At 41.8% G+C, this 22507-nt stretch overlaps 1 protein-coding gene across 7 annotated transcripts in view; it reads right to left on the bottom strand.

Annotated features, from left to right (window-relative positions):
• IQCK (IQ motif containing K) overlaps window positions 1-22507 on the bottom strand; it is a 103355-nt gene that overhangs the window by 48779 nt on the left and 32069 nt on the right. For all 7 annotated transcript variants that reach the window (XM_044979468.1, XM_044979463.1, XM_044979467.1 and 4 more), the window contains one exon: window positions 7689-7773. In XM_044979468.1, the coding sequence (XP_044835403.1) occupies window positions 7689-7773 (85 nt within the window). The remainder of the gene's footprint in view (window positions 1-7688; window positions 7774-22507) is intronic.

Here is a 22507-nt window from a genome sequence, read left to right as displayed (position 1 = left end):
GTTTCCGTTAGGAGGAGAAACTGATGATGAGTCAATTATTTACAAAGAATGCACAAAGTCTTGTTTCCCTGAACAGACTAGCAACAACCAACTCCAGGAAGTTTCTTTGCTTAGAAATGCCCAAACCTTCCTATCCAGTGATTTCTGTGCCCAAGATGCTCTGTCTCCCTGCTTCCACTCAGGGTCATGCTCACAACTGCTTCTCTCACTTTCTTCTGGCTTTTTCTGCCTCTGACTCCCCAGCCTGCAAATCCAATACTTAGCCCCTGACTTTCAGTTAGGGTGACCAGACAGCAAATGTGAAAAATCGGGACAGGGGGTGGGGGGTAGTAGGAGCCCATATAACAAAAAGACCCAAAAATCGGGACTATCCCTATAAAATCGGGACATATGGTCACCCTACTTTCAGTCAGGGAAACCCCTTTAAATCTACCTGGATTAGTTTTTCTGAGGTCTCACCAGACAGCCCTTCGCCTTGGGTAGCAGCTTCTTTTGCTTCCCGCTCCATTTCCCACACACAGCTTCACCTTCACCTTCCATTTAGTCTGTAAGGAGGGTGCTTAGAACAACCAGAACTGAGATTATCTTTGGATCAAAGGCTCACTTGATGGAAGCCATTAACAACTTCCAGTATAACAACCACAGTATTCTGAAATTGGCTCAAGGTGGAGCTGAACACACTGGTTCCTTATGTCTTATTGCTAGCCTGTGCTTCAGTGTTAAAATTCTGCTCTGCAGCTTTTGGTGCAAAGACTTTTTTTATTGGATGACATGTTGCTGTTGATCTGCCTGAGTTTTTCACGTTGTGTATATTCACGCAGGCATGTGTGATAAAAACAAGGGAAGCATCATGAATACACTTGAAAAGCTCAGTTAATTTTACAGATGAGGGCATGTCACCCTCTACATCGATATATGCCTCAGTATGTTTGACAATGAATGTCCTGAAGAACAGTTGAAGAGGTACACAAAACATCTGTTTGAGGAAAGTTTTAAAACAATATAACAGGGCTTGCTGTGGTTTCTTCCATCTGAGATGATGTTGCTTCACAAATAAAGAAATACAAGGATTAAAATTTATATCCTCACATTCTGGAATGCTATTGTTACACACGGAGCTATCTTTCCATCTTTTATGTTATTAAATTTCTTAGTTATTTACTTCTTGACAAATCCAACAGTGTGTCCAGAATGCTTTCCCTTCTACCCTTCAACGTGTGTGGTGTGTGATTTCATGTCCTTGAAAATGTAACTTGAGCAGTCCAGTGGAAGTAGTGACCTTCCTTTTCACAGTGCACTGTCTGATCTGATATATGAGGGCACACCTTTGTATTTATAGTTAATATTACCAGAAGGTGTGCATTGTAATAATAGGGTGTTTTAGAATTACAGATTGTATGAATTATATAATTAAGTTCAGGGAACAATGTCTATATGAAAAGTTTAAAATCACTACCTGATAAAATCTTTCTGTATCTTGTTGAAATAAAAAATGAGTTTTCCAAACAATGATCTAAAATATCCTTGGGTGGGAGGAAGCCTTTACAAAGATACAGTTATGGACAGAGTAAATCAATGCTGACTTATATATCAACCAGTTTTAAAAGTTCCTGCCTTTTGAAATTTTAGATTAACAATTTCCCATGATATTTTGCATCCATTTTCCTTATAGAGGATGAGTGATTCTCATTTAACATTCTCTTTATTTACTGGCATATATAAAAATACACCATTCTAGATTTACTGTACTGTAGCTTGTTATTAACAGATAATTCTGGGTTAGCTCAAAAGCTTGTCTCTCTCACCAACAGAAAAGTTGGTCCAATCAAAAATATTACATCACCCATCTTGTCTCTTTAATTTCAGCTTGTAACTCTTAAACAACAAAACTCTGCCTTCTTCTGCATCCAACAAACAAACAAAAATATTTCACAGTTTGATAGAGAGAGTTAATCATTGCAATTGACTGTACTTTAGGACTCTGCATTTCTTTTCTAACAGGTTGGTTTAGGTCTACAAACAATACTCCTTTAAATTAAATGTTAATGTAGAGGGCAAAGACATTGCCTTTCAGAATCTCTTCCCCCAAACACAAGGTATCTGAGCAACCTTGTGGTGTTAATCCAGCATACAAACATTATTGGATAATGATTGGCTTTGCAATATTTTACCGTGAGGATGCCTGCAGTGGTATTGTCAGTACTAATTAATGTTACTGTGGGAATCAAAGTCAGGTTAAAAAAGAAAATCAGGGAAAACAAATAAACACACAACATAAAACATCACAAGAATCTATTGATCAAGAATAAATATTCAGAGCATGTTCCCATGCTCATGTTCATGGAAGATTCTTACAGGTACTCTCATATACTGAAGTCTGTTTATAAGCAGCACAGAGAGTTTCTATATTGATTGTTATTTAGAAAAGACGCTATATTTACAGAAACAGAAGTCTAACTCCCTGTGCAGTGAAAGTCTAGAGGTTATTCACACCTTCCAAAAAGAAACCTCACTCACGATGAATAAAATAATGTGTTATGTCATGGTTATACTGCTTCCTCATCCCTTGTTTTATTTTTAAAATTTAAATAAAGAAACTTCAGTATCCCTTTCTTAAAGTACATTATCACATGGAATAGCTGTCAGGAGGAATGCTGGATGTAAACTGGAGCGACCTATTTGAAAAATGCTACACATTAATTTACACATTTGCTAACATTTATATTAATTCTTTTGATCAAAGTGGGCTAAACCTGTAATGTGTTGATGAAGCTACAAATGGCATAACAGGACATCTGGATTCCAAAGTCATTAGAGGTCTCTTCCCTATCCTGCCTAGCTGAGGTGCTTTACTTTTTGGGGCTAGTATAGTGTGCAGGTGGGAGAGGCCACAGATCGTACCATGAGTACAAGGCCTCTTTTGCTGATCCATGAACCAACACTGATGGTTAGTTAGTCCTGAGGAAACTGTTCAGCTACGGAAAGGGCATCAAAACTTGTGGTGATAGATTAGCACCACTGAAGTCAATGGGAGTTTTGACTGTCATTGAAATCAGTGGGAGTTATAATGTGTTTTAGCAACGAATGAGGCAGGGGTCCTGTGGAAAAAATAGTATGAAATTAAAGATTGTAACATAATGCATATGTATAAAACGGATGAACTAAGGTTGCACAGACAACATTAATTCCAGCATTTCCTAACTTTTGAGTGCCTGATTTTATAACCTTAATAATAACCTTTTAACATAGTTTTTTGTGTGTGATTTCCTAGGTTTTTAAAAAAACAAATTGAAAAAACAGAAATTCCATCATGAGGCATTATACTGACATTCACATGGGTCATTAGCAAGGTTGGAGCCTTTAGATCATTCATAGTGACCTCTGCTACTTGAGCTAATGGAATTAGTGATAGCAGATTGTCATCCTCATTAGGGACCAGCAATAGAGGGGGATGGGACATTTTGCCAGTCTATTTCACAAATACTTGTTGATAATAGACAAATGGTGAGACTCAGAAAGCTTGGGCTCCATTCCAGGCTCTGGAGAGGAGAGTGCTCTAGTAGGCATGGACTCTTCTGCCTATTCCCCCTTAAGTATGGCCTAGTCTGCCCCATTCCTTCCAACGTGTGTTTGTCCCACTCCTGTCTTTTTCTCACCTCTGGATCCTTATCCCAGTTCCATTCTCCTCACCCAACAAGTCCCAGTTTCCATTCCTCAGGCTTCTCACTCCAGTTTCCATGTCCAGCAAGTCCTAGTCTACCCTCTGGACTCCCCATCCGCATTCCACTCTCCTCCAGACTCCCAAGCCCAGCTTCATTGCCCAGACAGTCACAGTTCTTTCCCAGGCCTCGAAATCCTTCTCTCCAGCAAGTCTAAGTTTCTGCCACCCGCTCCTGGCTCCTCATCTGATCCATCTCTCTCTCTCCTGCATCATGGCCTATGGCCACCCCACTCCCCAGCATGTTCCCCAAGCCACTTGACTCCCAATCCCAATCTCCTTGACCAGCCAGTCTCAGTCTCACCTACCCCAACTCCCAGTCCCGGTTTCCATCTCTCCCTCCACTCCAGGCTCCTTGCCGCAGTCCACTCCCTCCCAGGCCCTACTGTAGGTCTAGCTCTTGTCCTCCTGCTTCCTCCTTCACGCTACCTGAGCCTAGCACAGGGGTCATTCAGAGCACAGGTGCCTCGACCCAGACCTGACACAGCCTGCAGAGATGCAATTCCAGGTGCTGCTCAGTCCTGGGCTGGTGCATGCCCTGTGCAGACAGAATCTTCAGGGACATTAGATGCCAACATCTACAGAGTCTCTATTGATCATGTGCAAATTATGATTTTTCAAAGACTAAATTTGGCTTGGCCATATTTGGGCAGATTTTTATGAGGGCAGCAAACAGCACATTTTTGATACAAAGGCCTCCAGTCTGCCAAATTTCAAATGCTGCTGCAAAGTATGGGCATGCTAGAGTTTTTCAAAGAAAAGGTTATCAGAATTTTTTAACATTGGCAAAACAATGTATGTTTCCCAAGCTTCCTTCTTGGAAATAGCCAAACTGTTCAGAAGATTTCAGCCCAAATGGTAAAAGTTTAGCAAAGTCAGTAGCCACGGAAAAACATATTCTTAAAATGGGAAGTATTGGGCATGCTACCAGTCCTGCCTATAAACATAATTAAATATTCTGCATATATATTCTCTGTGCCTCATTTTTTTCATCATGAAATGGAGATCATGTTATTTAACCTTCTTTCTAAAGCCCTTTAAGAGCAATGGCTTTGAAAAATTGGTATGTTAATTAAGAGTATAACTAGCCAGAGTAGTGTACCACCACTCCTCACAAGTCATGCCCCTCCTCCCAAACCTATGCTCCCTTCAATTTAAAGGAAGTAACCAGTTGTGTACTATTCACTATTTGGTGTATTTAACTGTAACATTGTCAATCAACTTTCTATTTAATAAATTTTATATATATATAAATTTACTAGTAGACCTGGTGAATAACAGAAAAATATTCATCTTCTATTATTTAATCGTATGTAAGCCAACTATAGAGCAAACTCTGTGGAAAACTGTCAAATAAGAAATTCACTCAGTGCTACTTACTACACCCCTTGTTGGTTTTACTTTCTTTTGCCCTTCCTGGCTTGCTCTATGTTTGTTTCCTATAAGAGATCATGGTATATCTTTTCCTAAGTTGTCTTCAATGTCTGTTTCCACTTTTTCCTGCCCTCTACTTTTCCTAAATATATTCTGTCTCCTTCCGTGTCTCATTTCTCTCTCCCGCTCTCTATACTATACTTTTTTTTCCTTACTTCCCCCATCAATCTTTCTCATGTCCCCTCCACACCCACACATAGAATTTGGAAATTTTATCCCACACCTACTCGTTAAAGACTGAAATAAAACTTGGAGGGCTCTCAAGGGAAGACTATATTTCTAAAATAAAATTTTCTGTAAACTTTAGGGCTGTCGATTAATCGCAGTTAACTCACGCGATTAACTCAAAAAATTTAATCACGATTAAAAAAATTAATCACAGTTTTAATCGCACTGTTAAACAGTAGAATACCAATTGAGATCTTTTAAATATTTTTGGATATGTTTCCACATTTTCAAATATATTGATTTAAATTACAACACAGAATACAAAGTGTACAGTGCTCACTTCATGCTAGTATTTTTTTATTACAAATATTTGCACTGTAAAAATGATAAACAAAAGAAATAGCATTTTTCAATTCACCTCATACAAGTACTGTAGTATACTCTCTTTATCGTGAAACTGCAACTTACGAATGTAGATTTTTTGTTACATAACTGCCAGGGCCGGCTCCAGACCCCAGCGCGCCAAGCGCGCGCTTGGGGCGGCATTTTGCCAGCAGGGCGGCAGGCGGCTCCAGCGGACCTTCCGCAGTCATGCCTGCGGGAGGTCCACCGGAGCCGCTGGACCAGTGGACCTCCCGCAGGCATGACTGCGGAGTGTCTGCTGGTACCGCGGCTTCAGTGGACCTCCCGTAGGCGTGCCAGCGGATGCTCCACCAGAGCCGCGGGACCAGCGGAACCTCCGCAGGCACATCTGCAAGAGGTCCCCCGGAGCCGCGGGACCGGCGACCGCCAAAGCGCGCCCTGCGGCGTGCCGCCATGCTTGGGGCGGCGAGATTCCTAGAGCTGCCCCTAACTGCATTAAAAAACAAAACAATGTTAAACTTTAGAGCCTACAAGTCCACTCAGTCCTACTTCTTGTTCAATCACTAAAAGAAATAAGTTTGTTTACATTTACGGGAGATAATGTCATCCACTTTTTATTTACAGTGTCACTTGAAAGTGTGAGCACGCATTCACATGCACTTTTGTAGCTGGCATTGCAAGGTATTTATATGCCAGATATGCTAAACATTCATATGCCTCTTCATGCTTTGGCCACCATTCCAGAGGACATGCTTCCATGCTGACAATGCCCATGCAAAAAATAATGCATTAATTACATTTATGACTGAACTCTTTGGGGAAGAATTGTATGTTTCCTGCCGTTTTACCCACATTCTGCCATATATTTCATGTTATAGCAGTCTCGGATGATGACCCAGCACATTTTAAGAACACTTTCACAAGGGATTTAACAAAATGCAAAGAAGGTACCAATGTGAAATTTCTAAAGATAGCTACAGCACTCAACCCAAGGTTTAAGAATCAGAAGTGCCTTTCAAAATCTGAGAAGGACAAAGTGTGGAGCATGCTTTCAGAAGTCTTAAAAGTGCAACACTCTGATGCAGAAAGTACAGAACATGAACCACCAAAAAGGAAAATCAACCTTCTGCTGGTGGCATCTGACTCAGATGATGAAAATGAACATGTGTTGGTCCGCACTGTTTTGGATTATTATCTAGCAGAACCCGCCATCAGCATGGACACACGTCCTCTGGAATGTTGGTTGAAGCATGAAGGGACATATGAATCTTTATCTGGCACATAAATATTTTGCAACGTCCCCATTCTCACTTTCAGGTGACATTGTAAACAAGAAGTGGGCAGCATTATCTCCTGAAAATGTAAACAAACTTGTTTGTCTGAGTGACTGGCTGTACAAGAAGTAGGTCTGAGTGGACTTTCTAGGCTCTAAAGTTCTACATTGTTTTATTTTTGAATGCAGGGGTTTTTTTGTACATAATTCTATATTTGTAAGTTCGACTTTCATAATAAAGAGATTGCACTACAGTACTTGTATTAGGTGAATTGAAAAATACTATTTCTTTTGTTTTTTACAATGCAAATATTTGTAATAAAAATAAATATAAAGTGAGCACTGTACACTTCATATTCTGTGTTGTAATTGAAATAAAAATATTTGAAAATGTGGAAAACATCCAAAAATATTTAAATAAATAGTTTTCTATTATTGTTTAACAGTGTGATTAATCATGCAATTAATCACGATTAATTTTTTTAGTCGCTTGACAGCCCTAGTAAACGTCTTTGTGAAGAAAACAAAGCAGAGTGCATTGCCATAACTCCTGTGAAAAGATCTGAGTCACTAGACAACTTACATACAAGCATATCCAACGCCAGTGAACCATAGTGGTCTTAAAAGTTATTTATAGTCTCTGCTACTTAAAATTTATGTAAGGGTTTTCCCCAGGGCCTTCACAGTCACATAGATTCAGCATCATGCAAAATAATTATAGCTGACTCTTACCCGATAACCTCTCCAGAATGATTGAATTATTTTGCATGCTTCTTCTTCTGATAATAGGAGAGACAGAGGAATTGGTGGTCTAGGGCTAAAAGAAAAAAAATTGTTCAGCCTTTAAACATTTTTCTTCCTCCTTTACAATATATCACCTGCAATAGAGAAAGGTTGTTCTATATCTCTAAGATACAATTTCTTAATACTCCAAAATAAAAAAAGTATTACTTAAACAATGTGCCCTTCTAAAACACTAATACAGATATAGTATTATACAAATTGTTTCTTTTCTGCAAACACCATAATGTAAATAATATATCAAGGACTGTACTGTTTTGAATTATCCTCCAAGTGTTTTTCATTCCTGCATTTTTATTATTCGGTTATTTTTTACCATTTATAAACACTGAAGGGCATGGCTGCAGTAATAGAGTGTACGACTCACACTGGATCTTTATATGCAGTGTAGATATGCCATTCAAATACATTTTATTCCATAAAACCATTTGAATTACATTGTATGTTCTGTTTAGATGGAATTGTTTTGTTCTGAAAGGATTACTGTTACCATAACCATGTACAAGAAGTCGCACAGACATGTCTTAACAGGGTCGTAAAATAAATGTGGCAATTTTACCTTTGAAGTAGTCAGACAAACTTGGCATTGTAAGGGGCCAGAGCAATACAAAGGAAAAGAACTCAACAATTAATTTTTAGCATAAATTGATGGTGATTTGAAAGCACTTACAGTAAATTCTGCTACCAATACTAATGAGAATCACTTTACAGTGTAATTAGGTTTCAGTGAACATTCAAATTGGTGTATCAAATCAGCTTTACAAAAGCCTTTTCACCATGCTTGTTGACGTGTTTAGCTCTCACTTATAGTAATCAACAAGCAGCCAATTGAAAGGATCAGACTGAAAGTAATTTCTTTGGTTTTCTTTGATTTTTTCAAAGATAAGAAAATGTCTCACACACACACACACACACTTTTTTTTTTTAAAGCCACTGGGCTGCAGATAAATGTTACAACTCATGAGAGTGCCCATTATAAACAGCTGACTTCCCATGACACTAGAATACCTATTAACTTGCTCTGTCCTTAAAATAGTCACAGATTCAGCTTCTGTGCACAGGTTTGATTTGGGAAGTTCAAAGTTTTATGAATCTGGATAATGCGGGTGATCACTTGGACATAAGCAAACAAGTGTTTGCCCAAATCAGTCCTTATAACAGAATCCCATTGTTTCTTTTTCACAGAAATAAGAGATGGAAGCAACTGATAAGGCAACACTCTTTCCAGTGCAGATTTGTTCCTTCAAGTCTGTCCCCAAATGCTTTGTGTAGTCCAATTTTAATTGACCAAAAGACTGGTTATTCCACCATTTTCTTTGGAAGACTAGTCTACAACATAATAGATCTCATATTAGGAGGTTTTCCCATATATTCAGCTACATTTTTCTTTGCTTAGTTTCATTTATATTTGTCTCTGTCCTAGTAAGTTTTCTTTGCCTTTTAAGACCTTTGTTTTAGGGCTTGTCTTCACTGGAGAAGTATATCGAATTAGAACATGGCTTCACGGGTGGTGGGTGAACTATGGGTTCAGGGAAACTAGCCCCCAGCCTGGCCTGCCCCTTCTGCCTGTGGCCCTGTCCATCCCACCCTCCTTCCCCCACTGAAACCTGAGCGCACCCAGCCCCGGAGCGCTAGGAGGGCAGCGCGCGGCCCCCAGCCCCAGGGCACTGGGCAGACAGGCGGCAGTGCCCAGCATAGTCTGGCATAGCCTTCCTCAGCCTACAATACGTGCCACCGATGCATGACCTTAATTATCAACTAATACAAAGCTGACCTCGACTCTGCAGTCAGTGTACACAGGAACAAATTAGGCTCAACATCCTGTCGATTGAGATTTTTGCCTTTATTTATTTTATATGAAAAAAATCTCAATCTGTGTCTGGGAAATCAGAAATGCAGACAATAGCAGAAAGTGCTATTTCCATTAAACCATATGGTAATAACTCTATGGACATTAGCATGCCTATTGCTTGAGAGAAATCATAAGGCTGGACCAGTGTTGTAGCTGTGCTGGTCCCAGGACATTAGAGAGACCAAGTGGGTGCAGTAATATCTTTTACTGGACCAACTTCTGTTGGTGAGAGAGACAAGCTTTTGAGTTGATGACACTGTCCACAATTACAAAGTCCTCACCAACAGTCAGAAGAAAAAAGAACCATCTGAATGGACACTTCACAGCAGATGAAACCATGCTCTTGATCATTACGTTGATTGCTTTCTGGAAAAAAATTGACTTAACAAACATCAGATCCTCCACAATCTCTTCACTGCTGAGAGGACAGCTAAACAGTCCCTGAAATCCAACCACCAGATCGGAATGAAACCAGTAGACAAAAGAGGTACTATCGTAGTCCTCCACCATGATGACTATGTTAATGAACCCAACCAACAACTCTCTGACACCGTCTATTATAAAGAACTCAAAGAAGACACCACACCACAATTTACTTCGGAATTTAAGGATATCATCAAATCCTTCCCAAAACAACTCCAAGAGAAACTCTACAATCTCATTCCCCATGAAGCCACCCCAGGGAACTTCTGCATACTTCCCAAAATACACAAACAAGGGAACCCAGGCAAACCCATCATATCTGGCCATGGCACTCTTACTGAAGACCCTGCCAGAACAACAGATGCAAAACCTGCACACAAACCTCCATTTCTACCATGATCAACACCGCTCACAACACACCTTTCAAGATTCCTGGGTCCTACACATGCCTATCACGACGTGTCATGTACCTCATCCAGTGCACTAACTGCCCCAATAAAAGCTATGTGGGTGAAACCAGACAATCATTACATGCTCAGATTAACGCACACGATAGAAGACAGAAACACCATATCACCTGTTGGTAAACAATTTGACTTCTCAGTCCTCATCCTCAAAGGAAACCTGCACAAGACCTTCAAAAGATGAGCCTGGGAGCTTAAATTCATAACTTTGCTGGACACTAAAAATCATACACTTGGTGTATGGCTTATTACAACAATGTATAATCCATACCCTCCCCTCCCCCGCAGCTTTCCTGCCCCCATGACTGCAGAGATGTTAATAGGCACTTCACCTTGAATGGTCCCTTGAAATGTGTGTTAATTACTTATGCTAAACAATCTGTTCCACCCTGTATTCAGCTGTGACACTGAGTACATTTCCCAGACCTGAAGAATAGCTCTGTGTAAACTGGAAAGTTTGTCGCTTTCACCAACAGAAGTTGAGCCCATAAAAGATATTACCTCACCCAACTTGTCTCTCTCTCCTTTGTAATGTGTTCATCTATGAATGTAGACTGTGCTGTTTTTGCTGAAGGACTCCTGCCTGTTGTTCTAGGATTTATCTTTTTGAAAAGCTGAAAAGGTTTCTATTCTTTTAAACAGTGCAAATGAGGCCACCAACCTACACATTTTAAAATACAGCAGGTAAAACAATGGGCTTTCACTGGTAATGAAGTGAACCATTAGACTCCTTTGCATCAGAATGGCATCTCCAAAAAGCAGAATGTAGTCTTGCAACAGTACCTCTAGCCACTCCACTGCTTTAGTTATTAAATAACGGGGATCTGTCTGGTTTGCCATCCAAGACCAAATCTGAGAAAGCTAGTGTAAATCAAGCAAAATGGAAAGGACTTAATCTTCAGTGTGGTAGTCATTGGGAAATATCAATCAATTCAGCAGACCAGCTTGAAGGAACAGGAATGAAAGTCATGCAAGGTCCATTTCTATCCACTGGAAGATATGCAATTGGCTTCAGGTCAAATAAAAATAGAACATGAGCAGAGGCAGCCACCCATCAACAGTGAACCGGGGAAGAGGGAATATGTCATTTGTGGCAGAAGACAGCTGTAACAGTCCAAGAAGATTTGAAATGACAACCAAATGTACGATAAATATATTCTGTTTATTTCAAAATAAAAGAGCCTCAAATCATGTAGAATCTTAAAAGCCAATACGTAATACACTATGTAGAATATGTTTTGCATTCAAAATAGCTTCAATAGAACAATCTTTCTGAATAATATGTTAGTGATTATCACTGTTTTTCACATTTTACCAAATTTTACCAATTGTTTTTCAAATTTCACCAGAATAAAGCAGGCATTGCCCAGAAGAATCTTTAATGTCAGGAAGGATGTGCTTTGCTTTCTGAGGAATCAGGCTTGTAAGGATCCTGATGATGAGATATCTATTATTTTCATAACATTATGCAGATAGACTCATAGACTTTAAGGTCGGAAGGGACCATTATGATCATCTAGTCTGACCTCCTGCACAATGCAAGCCACAGAATCTCACCCACCCACTCCTGTAAAAAATCCCTAACCTATGTCCAAGTTATTGAAGTCCTCAAATCATGGTTTAAAGACCTCAAGGTGCAAAGAATCCTCCAGCAAGTGACCCATGCCCCATGCTGCAGAGGAAGGCAAAAAACCTCCAGGGCCTCTGCCAATCTGTAATTCAGTATCCAGAAGAAATACTGCACACTTGTGTTAGAAAAGTGTATGAAATATCACAAAGGGTTCTTATCAACCCCCCTCCCCGTTTTATATCTGTGATTTCTATAATAAACTCAGAAGTTGGCTTTCATAATGTCAATCTTGTTCTTAAAAAGGAGGTGGAGGGAAGAGCATCCATGTTAGCATAGTGGGATGCGTGTGGTGGTTGGTAAGCACATTGACATATACTGTAGGTACCCAATATTTGTATTACTGTAATGTGCAGAGGTTCCAATCAGGTTTAAGACCCCACTCTGCTGTATAAACATCAGATCTGGTCCTTTCTTTGAGCTATTTACAATCTAACAGTCATTTTATTTTTCTCTCCTCTTTTATTTGCTTTTATTATCATGCAGAATTTTCACCATGTATAATTCAACATATGTTAATTGCTCTTTGCACTCAAATCCAATATATTACTTAACAGCAACTGAGAATCTCCAAATTTAGGCCCCAGTCTTACACTGATTGTATGCAGATACACTGCAGCACATGTGTGTAGACCTGGCTAGACATGAGTAATTAGACATGGGTAAGGTCTCATTTCTTGGGAGACAGGATTAGGGATGTAAATGGATCAGTAGGCTGGAAACAGACTGTCTGTGCTAAAATAGGTAAATGGCTCAGTAAGCTGAGAGGCAGAACACCCAGGGGACCATTTACAATGGACAAAATAAGCTGGAACATAAGATGAGGCAAAGAGTAAGTCGTAGATGGACAGTGCATGGACAGAGAATCATAAAACGTGTGATGCAATGTATAGTAAGTGCAACGTAATCTGGAAACATATATAAAGAAAGAGGTTTTCTGTGTGATTTTGCATGTGGTATGCCCTATACCCACCTCTGAGCTTGAGTCTGATCAACTCAGTGTAACTTTGCTGAATGCCAAATAAAAATACCTGAGTGACAAAATCTGGAGTCAAACTGATTTCTTGGGAAGCCGAGAGGAAAGAGGTCTTAGGAGGAAATCCCAGCTGTGTGCATACTCCCATTGACAATAATGGCGCTGTGTGCAGGTACAGTGGAATGTCAATATACATTCAATTTCTGGATAAGGGCCTTGTTGCCTCCATTTAGCTACACTCTTGAAGCTTTAGGGATTTCCACAATAAAAAGCAATTTGACTTAACTAGGATTGTGTGTCTTAACATGGTGTCCACAGCTATATAACGGAGACCAACATATATTGCCGTCAGATTGATTGTTATGGTTATTAATCTTGAATATTTACATTATAATCGTGCATAAAGCCCCAAATTGTAGGCTGAACACTCTACAAACACATATAAAAAGAGACAGTCCTTGCACTGGAAAGCATATGCTCTAAAAGACACAGGAATGGATAAAAGGTTAACAGACAAATAAATCCGTGACAGACACAATTTTGCTTAAAAAAGTTCATAAGCACTCAAAAGTTCAGAAATATTTTTTTTAAATCATTTCTCATGGCATTTCTAGTATTTCCTGCTGCCAGTCAGTCTAGAAATACTGCAACAGCAGCTCCCTGTGTAGGTACTTTGCTAATGTTCCTATCCAGAATTCAGAAATGCAGAAGTGTGGAAAATTGAAAAGTGTTTTTTTTAATGAAATGTCTCCAGAAATCTCTGTTAATGGATTTTATTAAGCATTATTTATCCCAAAAGAAGAGTGAGGATAACTTAATCCAAAAGAGACTGCAGCACTAATTTATGTGACTAACCTTTAAATCCAGACAACAACTCTAACTACATAATGCACTCAATACTACATGAAGACTCCAGAGTTTTAAAGGGTTGGATTTACACAGGGACTTGATGAAATATCCCTTGGGCACTTCCACAGACCTGGTGGAATGGGCCCAAAGGCCTTACAAGACAGTTTCTTTGTAACAGGTCACAATACATTCATTCAACAGTTTGCAGAAACACTACTGAATATTAGTTGTCTTTTGGAGCAACACCAATACACCAGTTGAGAAGAAGTGATCTGAAAAATACCTCACAATATAAAAAGCTAAGGACCCACTCCTCATCCATTTTATGAAAGGTATTTCTCCTCTGAAAGACTTTGAATGTTGGACCAACCATGCTTGGCCTTCTGAAGAAGGAGATACAAACCAGCAGCCTTAGGTCTACACTGGGGGGTGGGGGTGTGGAGAAAGAGGGCGCCAGCTAAGTCGGTCTAAGACAGGTACGCAACTTCAGCTACAAAAGTAGCATAGCTGAAGTCGACATACTTAGAGCTACTTACCGTGGTGTCTTCACTGTGGTAGGTTGACTGCTGATGGTCCCCTGTTGACTCTGCCTACGCTTCTCGCTCCAGTGGAGTACTGGAGTCAACGGGAGAGCACTCGGTGGTCAATTTATCACATCTTCACTAGATGTAATAAATCAACCCCCGCTGGATTGATCGCTCTGGAGGTAAGTGTAGACATGCCCTTAGACAGTTGTCAGGAGTAAAGCTTCACAAAGTCTTCTCCTGTCTATCACTTTTTCCTTCCTATAGCTGACAACTAGGATGGAAATGATCAAATATTGTAATTCCCTTTTTTTGACTATTGCTTTTTTCAGGGATTCATTGGCCTGTATCCATTTGAATACAGCCAAGTGCAAAGCTCCTAGGCAGTGAAGGAGGAGGGTGTTTCATTTTTTAAAACAGCTCTCTGCTTCCTTTGCATTTTAGGTAGGAAACCTTTTAGGAGAAATAATCAAAATGCAAATTTCAGTCTTAACTCATTCAGGTGTTTTCTAGATACAAACTGAAGTACAGATATACACGTGTAGAACACAGGCATTTATCTAGGCCAGATTTCCAGAGCATTTTTTGACATCTACAGTGTCTGACAATTTAACAGTTTAGCCCTGCAGTTATTGCAATTCCAATGTATTTGCCAAAATAGCATGCTTACTGCACGTAGCTTCATTCATGATATAGGAGAGACTTGTCTGGCTGTTCCCAAAGGGGGCAAGTTGAGGAAGAATTCTACCCCCCCTTTATTATTGTTATTTATACAGTGGTAGCAAAGAAAATATGCTAGACATTGTACTGATATATAGGAAGACAAAGTACTTGCCCAGAAGAGCTTACAAGACAAGAAACAGACTTTGGGTGGAGGACAGGTATATAATGTACAAGCAAAGTGGCCATAGGGGTGAGAAGGGAAGAGGAGTGTGGGACTAAATGTTAGAAAGTCAGGAGGTCTAGAGGAGGAGGGAGAGAAGCACAATGGGCAAGAGAGTGAGGCAGGACAGCTGAATGGTAGCAAGGGTACAAGAGGGTTAGAATGAAAAGAGACCAGCAGCCAACGGTAATCAAAGAGCAAATGGGGAAAAACAAAGTCCAGAGACCAACTTTCAGAATTGAGTGAATGATGTCAGGTTGTGGAGGTTCCTCTCAGCTGCAGCTGTTGCTCCCCACATAGAGGGAGAGAAAGAGAATGTGGATAGGCCTGGTGCCCTAGACAGGTCCCTCTCAATCTTGCTGAGAACGGGGAGGCTGGATAGCCCTGATTTACGCTGTGTGCCTTCAGCTCATATGGTGTCGCTGGATGCTCTGGGGAAGGAGTCTTACAGATCTAGAAACAGATTCCATAATCAGGTCCATGCAAGTTCCTTCCTGCTGCAGCTGTTGTTCCTCATAGGTGCCTCTAGGTCTAGTGTGGGTGGGAACCAGGGGCGGCTCTACAAATTCGGCCGCCCCAAGCAATCATGCCCGGGAGGCGCCCCCGAGCCGCGGGAGCAGCGGACCTCCCGCGGGCATGACTGCGGAGGGTCCGCTGGTCGCGCGGCTCGGCTGGACCTCCCGCAGCTGCGGGCGATTCGCTGGTCCGGCGGCTCCGGTTGAGGTGCCGCAGGCATGCCTGCGGGAGGTCCAGCCAAGCCGCGGGACCAGCGAACCGTCCGCAGTCATGCCTGCGGGAGGTCCGCTGGAGCCGCCGGCCGAGCGTCCCCTCCGCAGTCATGCCTGCGGCAGGTCCGGTCCTCCCGGGGCTCCGGTGGACCTCCCGCAGGCATGACTGCGGCAGGTCCGCCGGCCCAGCCTGCCGCCCCCCCCGGGAAAGGGCCGCCCCAGGCGGGTGCTTGCCCCGCTGGGCTCTGGAGCCGGCCCTGGTGGGAACTAAAATGCCCTGATTTTATATGTATCTGTATGCATACCTATGTCATTACATTACAAATAGTGTCATGTGCCTTTGTCCTAGGTCGGTGTTTTCAGTCTGAAAACTACAAAATAGTGATTTTCCCCTTACAACACTCTGTGTCTGCTTCTGATGTAGAACTCTGAGATTTTAATGGTGAATTTGTGCTTACAGCATGAGACTGCGAGTCAGGAGATCTAAGCCCTATTACCAGATCCACAGACATGTTGTATGACATTGTTCAAGTCCCCATAGTTCTATGCCTTAGTTTGCTTATTTGTACAAAAATGAGGCCAATAACACTTATCTATTTCACAGGGGTGTTTTCAGCCTTAGATGGAAGGAGATTCTTCAATCAAAGGCACATGAACCTTATCCAAAGCCCACTGAAGTCAATGGGAATCTTTCCATTGACTTCAATGTGCTTTGGATCAGACCCTATATTCTGTAAGCATGAAGGATTAGCATAATGGTAGTAATTTTTGATATAACCTATTATTAAGCCAAAGTATAGCATTAATATTTTTCCATTTTCCCCACAGTAATTTTGACAATCTCTCGTGTAAATCAAATTTCATTAATCTTAGATTTCAGAGTAGCAGCCGTGTTAGTCTGTATCCGCAAAAAAAACAGGAGTACTTGTGGCACCTTAAAGACTAACAAATTTATTGTAGCATGAGCTTTCGTGAGCTAAAGCTCACTTCTTCGGATGCATAGAATGGAACACACAGACAGGAGATATAGAATTTTCAGTCAGAAAAACTTATATCACAGTGTAAAATATTTTATATATAAACTAAATGCAAAAATATTAGGTCAATGCAATGTTAATATTGCACAGTTTAAAGTGAAAAAAGAAAAAAATCATGAACTGAAAAAGTTAAGCTTCCTACAGCAACATTAACTCTGCTACATTCCTGTAATCAGAACTGTGTGGCTGGACTCATACAGGATAGGGTCCATATTGAGTTGTTTGTTTGATTTTCTTAGTAAAGGTGTTGCCTATTCTACCAACATATTAAAGCACAAGCTATAAGAAAGACACATGTAGTGCAAATGAAATGTATACTGAAAGTTGCAGAGCGTGACTGATTTAGTGACAGAGCAATGAAATATTGCAGTGTGCATGAAGCAAAACCGGTGGGAACTGGGCATATTATGGAAAGAAAGAAGTCAGCCACCCATGCAAAATTACCCCTATTGGCCAGCTGAGAACTGACAATGAAGTCAACTGTAAAGGCAGCTGAGACCAGCAGACTTTCCCTAATTAGAATATTAAAAGGAGGAGGAGGGAAAAAAATAATCTGTATATACAAACACAGATAGATATCTATGTTCTACATAAAGCAGATAGCATTGCATTAGCAATCATTTATGTACCAATATACCTTAGCTAAATATTTCAGTATGATAATGGCTACGGTCATTTATTTTCCCCAAATCTCTGTATTTGTTTCAGTACACACAGATAGGTTCCAACAATATAATTTTTTTTAACAAAAGCAAAAATGCAGATAGTTTCAATGTTCTGTATATTACTGTTAATTCACAAAGAAACTGTATAGCTCTTGTAACCCCAGTCAGATACCCATGCACGAGCTGACCTTGGGCAGAGGGCAGAGGAAATTACACAGGTTTAGTGGCAAACTCAGGACTGCATGCTACTGCCTTTCATTCGCAGGCAATGTTGAAGGTAAACTAGAATGGAAGCTGTAGTATTTCTAAATTAATATTACACGAGAATCTCATCATATTAGCATTTTTCACAGCACTGCAACATTACAGATTTATCCTATTGCTTTTTTCCACACATTTATCTAATCTGCTTTAGCGAGTTGGAAAGCCAAACAAATGATGAACAGGTATAACCCTAATTGCATCCCTACTAAAAATCAAAACGCCAATGGGATCACAACATGACATGGGCACCCCTCGCCCCTGAATTTTATATAATGTGATTACTTGTGCTTGGGGTTCAGGGTAGTTCAGCTGGAAATATTGCTGAGAAAAAGTAAGCGAAAGGCAACTGCATTGCTCTTATTGCATATGTATGGAAAGAGTATACATGTTCCAAGGCTTTAGCTGTAGCAATCTGTTAAGGGGAACCTTCTACATTTCTAAAATAATGTTTTTTGCTTGTTTTAACTGAGGGAATGTTCCTCAGCCAGACACGTCTTTACTTTTTAAAACTGCTTTAGTAACCAAGGTCCCAATATATAATGATAAAATATTTGTCAGTTCGCTTGGTGCTTTACAAAATCCAGTTGGAGACACAGTATCTGCCCCAAAGAATTTACCTACAGATTCCTTGGCTGTTACTGTACATCTTACAGATGGCAACAATTGTGAAGCTTCATCTGTGGCAATCTCTCTAGAATTAAAGCTAAAATGTATTCATCGAAACTTGTGAAACTGGATACAGCTTTTGGTTCTTATTCTGACAAAATGTAGACAGTCCCATTTAGAAACACATTATACCAAAAATAAGATTCATAAGTATGGGCCTAGTTTGGGCAGGGAGGAGGAGCTTGTCCCCACAAACTGCAAGCCTCGAATAGGCGTGACATTTGCCTCCCCTCGTTGGCCTGACTGTAGCTCCGCCCACCCCTGCCAGAAGTTAAACTATGCCTAAGCTCATAAAACTGTGGCTTTGAATTTAGTTAAAGAAAATTTAGTTTTGAGTAAGAAATTGGAGGCACTGGAGAATAGCCAGTAGAGGTAACCTTCAAATTTTGAGCATATTAAAAACAAGCTGGAGTGGAAGGAACTTCTTAATCATTGAAATGCTACCAGAAGAAAAAAGAAAAAATATTTCAAAGGAGGATTAAATTTAAGTATTCAGAATTCTGTGTTTTAATAAGAAAAATTCTGCTTTAGAAGAGTGTTGAAATGTACTGCTAAAAGAACCATCAAAGTAAATCACTTTTTGAATCTGGACCACATACTTAACAAATGCAACATAGGGTTTTTTCCCCTTAGGCGGGAGGAAGAGGGTGTGCTTTTCCTTTTTTGTTTCTTTTTCAAATCTTCTTTTTATATATGATAGATTTAAACAACAAAACATCACATCAAAATTTGACCCTGAGAGCTTAATATTGTGTCTTTTACATATGTTCAAAGTCCTATTTGATATTATTATGACTAAGGTTGTGGATTAAAAGAGGGTGGGGATTAAGGAAAGGAAGCATAAATGGCATGTAAAATCTTTTATGGGGATTGTGTTTAAGTCTTTTTTCTAAATTATTGTTTACTGCAGTGGTCTCATGGGAATTTTTTCTATCCCTTTTCATAATTAAACTATACTTCTTATGGTGTGATTATATGGAAATAATAAAGAAAGTTAAAATATATAACTAGATTGCCAAATCACACAGTTAGAATTTACATATACATATATATTACCAATAGTATCTAATCATATGTTTGGACACATTATTAAGGGGAGTTTTGACATGCTATGCTTATATGCAGGTCACTTCAATTTTTACCTTTGGTGTGCTAGCTTTGCTAACTGTCTTGTTAAAAATAAATTATTTTGAGGATGAAGAGTTGTTAAATATTGCTATTATCTGTGAATGATGGCAACCCCAGACAGCATATGTTGTGAGCTAATAAAGATTAATTAAGTTTCCACAAATAGACTTTTATTTCAAACATATGCAAACAGTCATATTTATAACTGAATGAAACTTTATAAATATAGGGGAAAGAACTTTTGAAGGGGTCAGAACAGTCATTTTCATTTCACAAACACACACACCAACCGTGTCTCTCACAGGCCAGTGTATGTGTGACTGTGATTGCCTGAACTCTCTCCGGGGGAGTGGAATGGTAGGGGTAGTGCAGCAGCTCCAGATGGCACATGGAATGTGCGTGACGGTGTATGTAAGGAGCAGGGCTGTCCCTCACTATTCTGGGGCCCTACGCAGCCCGCCCATGGGGGGGGGGGAGGAGGGGCAGACCTCTGCGGGGAGGTGGGGGGGGACTGGCTTGGAGGGCAGGGGGGAACCACCCTCCAGCACTCACTGGTGGCGTGGCTGGGGCTGCACTTCCTGCTGCCAGTGAATGCAGGCCCTGCCCTGCTGCAGTCCTCAGGGGATTAAGGGCGGGGCTGGGGCGGAGCTGGGGCAGAGCAGGGCAGGGGCTTTGGGGAAGGGGTGGAGTGGGGGCAGAGCTGAGGCGGAACAAGGGCGGGGGCCATGGGGAAGAGGCGCGGGGCTGGGGCTGGAGCAGCATGCAGCTGCGTAGGACACCAGGAAATTTGGTGCCCCAAATTCCTGGTGTCCTATGCAGCTGCATACTTTCCATATGGGCAGGGATGGCCCTGGTAGGGAGGGGCCAGAATGTGGTTCTCTATGGACTGCAGAGGGAGGCGAGAATGGGTCTGTTGAACCCAAAGGTCAACAAGAGTCCCCAGCATGTCTGTTTGCTCCTTGAGAAGCACGAACATCTCTTGCTGCACGTCTGTCTCCTTTTCCTGTGCTTTTCTCCTCTCCACCCTACCCCTGTCCATTCTGTCTGCAAGGGTGATCCTCCAAGCCATGTGCTCAGTATCCAAAGCACCAGAGGTGTAGGATCTCTAGGAACATGTCATCCCACATGCTCTTCCTTCTCCTCCTTATCTGGCTGAGCCACTCTGCTGCTGTGGATGTAGAGACCCTCCAGGCTCCTCCTCCTTGGGATTCATAGTGCAGCCCAGAGGAGGAGGGGGCGAACTGGGACAATAACGGGGGGAGGAGGTAGCTTACAGGCATGAGTATATGCAGACAGGGCAATTGAACTGAACACTGGCACCGTTTTCCACAGGCAGTGGTGATTTTAGCTGATATCTCACTCCTGAGGGCAATGGAGGCTAAAAGGAAAAAGCTGCTGCATGAGTCCAGCTGCAGATTGGGTCCATATGCTGCTAGCTTGCAAATGGTGCCTGCTGAAGTAATTGCTGAATGGCATGGGAAAGTGTCTTACCGCAGGCCCTCCCCAGAAATTTTTGCCAGAGGATTGCAGACTACCTTTGGGAAAGTTTCCTCAAGATCTCTATGGAGGATTCATGAGATATCCTGGTGCACAAACAGGTTCTGCAGGGCCCCCTCTGTCTTACTGTACAGGGGAATGAGAAGCAGATAGCAACTCCACCTCTACTGGTTATTTCACTACCTCTTCTAGCATGATTAAAAAAGAGTAAATGAACACGTGTCCCTGCGATATCAAAGCAAACTCCATACTTACCAGAGGTTATTTCCCTTGCAGCAGGCTTGCCCGTACTGGACTATAGGGGCTGGCTCAACTGTTCTGGACTCAAAAACAGGTCCTGACTCGCTGTGCCACTGGATCCCCTAGTCTCCTGTCCCCTATACTCCTCCTCCTTCTCTTCCTCATCCAACACCTTCGCCTCACTGTTCACTCTGGGGGCCTGTGACTCCACTCCCCTGAAGTCACAATGGGCTTAAATTGCAGCAAGGGAGGTTTAGGTTGGACATTAGGAAAAAACTTCCTAACTGTCAGGGTGGTTAAGCGCTGGAATAAATTGCCTAGGGAAGTTGTGGAGTCTCCATCATTGGAGATTTTTAAAAGCAGGTTAGACATACACCTGTCAGAGATGGTCTAGATCAGAGATGGGCAAACTACGGCCCGCAGGCCACATCCGGCCCGCAGGACTGTCCTGCCCGGCCCCTGAGCTCCCAGCCGGGGAGGCTAACCCCCGGCCCCTCTCTTGCTGTCTTCCTTCCCCTGCAGCCTCAGCTCGCCATGCTGCCAGTTCTCTGTGCAGTGGGGCTGCGAGCTCTTGAGGCTACCAGTCCTAGTGCTCTGAGCCTACCAGTCCTAGTGCTCTGAGCATCATGGTAAGAGGGCGGGGAGCGGGGGGTGTTGGATAAGGAGCAGAGAGTCCCAGGGGGCATTCAGGGGACAGGGAGCGGTTGGATAGGCATGGGAGTCCCGGGGGGCCTGTCAGGGGGCGAGGGTGTGGATAGGGGTCGGGGTAGTCAGGGGACAGGGAGTTGGGGGGGTTGGATGAGGTTGGGGCCCTGGGGGGCAGTTAGAGGCAGTGGGTCCCAGGAGGGGGCAGTCAGGGGACAAGGAGCAGGGGGGTTTGCCCCACTCAGAACCTCCGACCCATCCAGTCAGGGGGCGGGAAGTGGG

Source organism: Mauremys mutica, chromosome 11, assembly GCF_020497125.1.
Source record: "Mauremys mutica isolate MM-2020 ecotype Southern chromosome 11, ASM2049712v1, whole genome shotgun sequence".
In the NCBI taxonomy this organism is placed as follows: domain Eukaryota; kingdom Metazoa; phylum Chordata; order Testudines; family Geoemydidae; genus Mauremys; species Mauremys mutica.
Note: the sequence above shows the minus strand (reverse complement) of the source record. Positions and strands in the feature narration are given on the sequence as shown.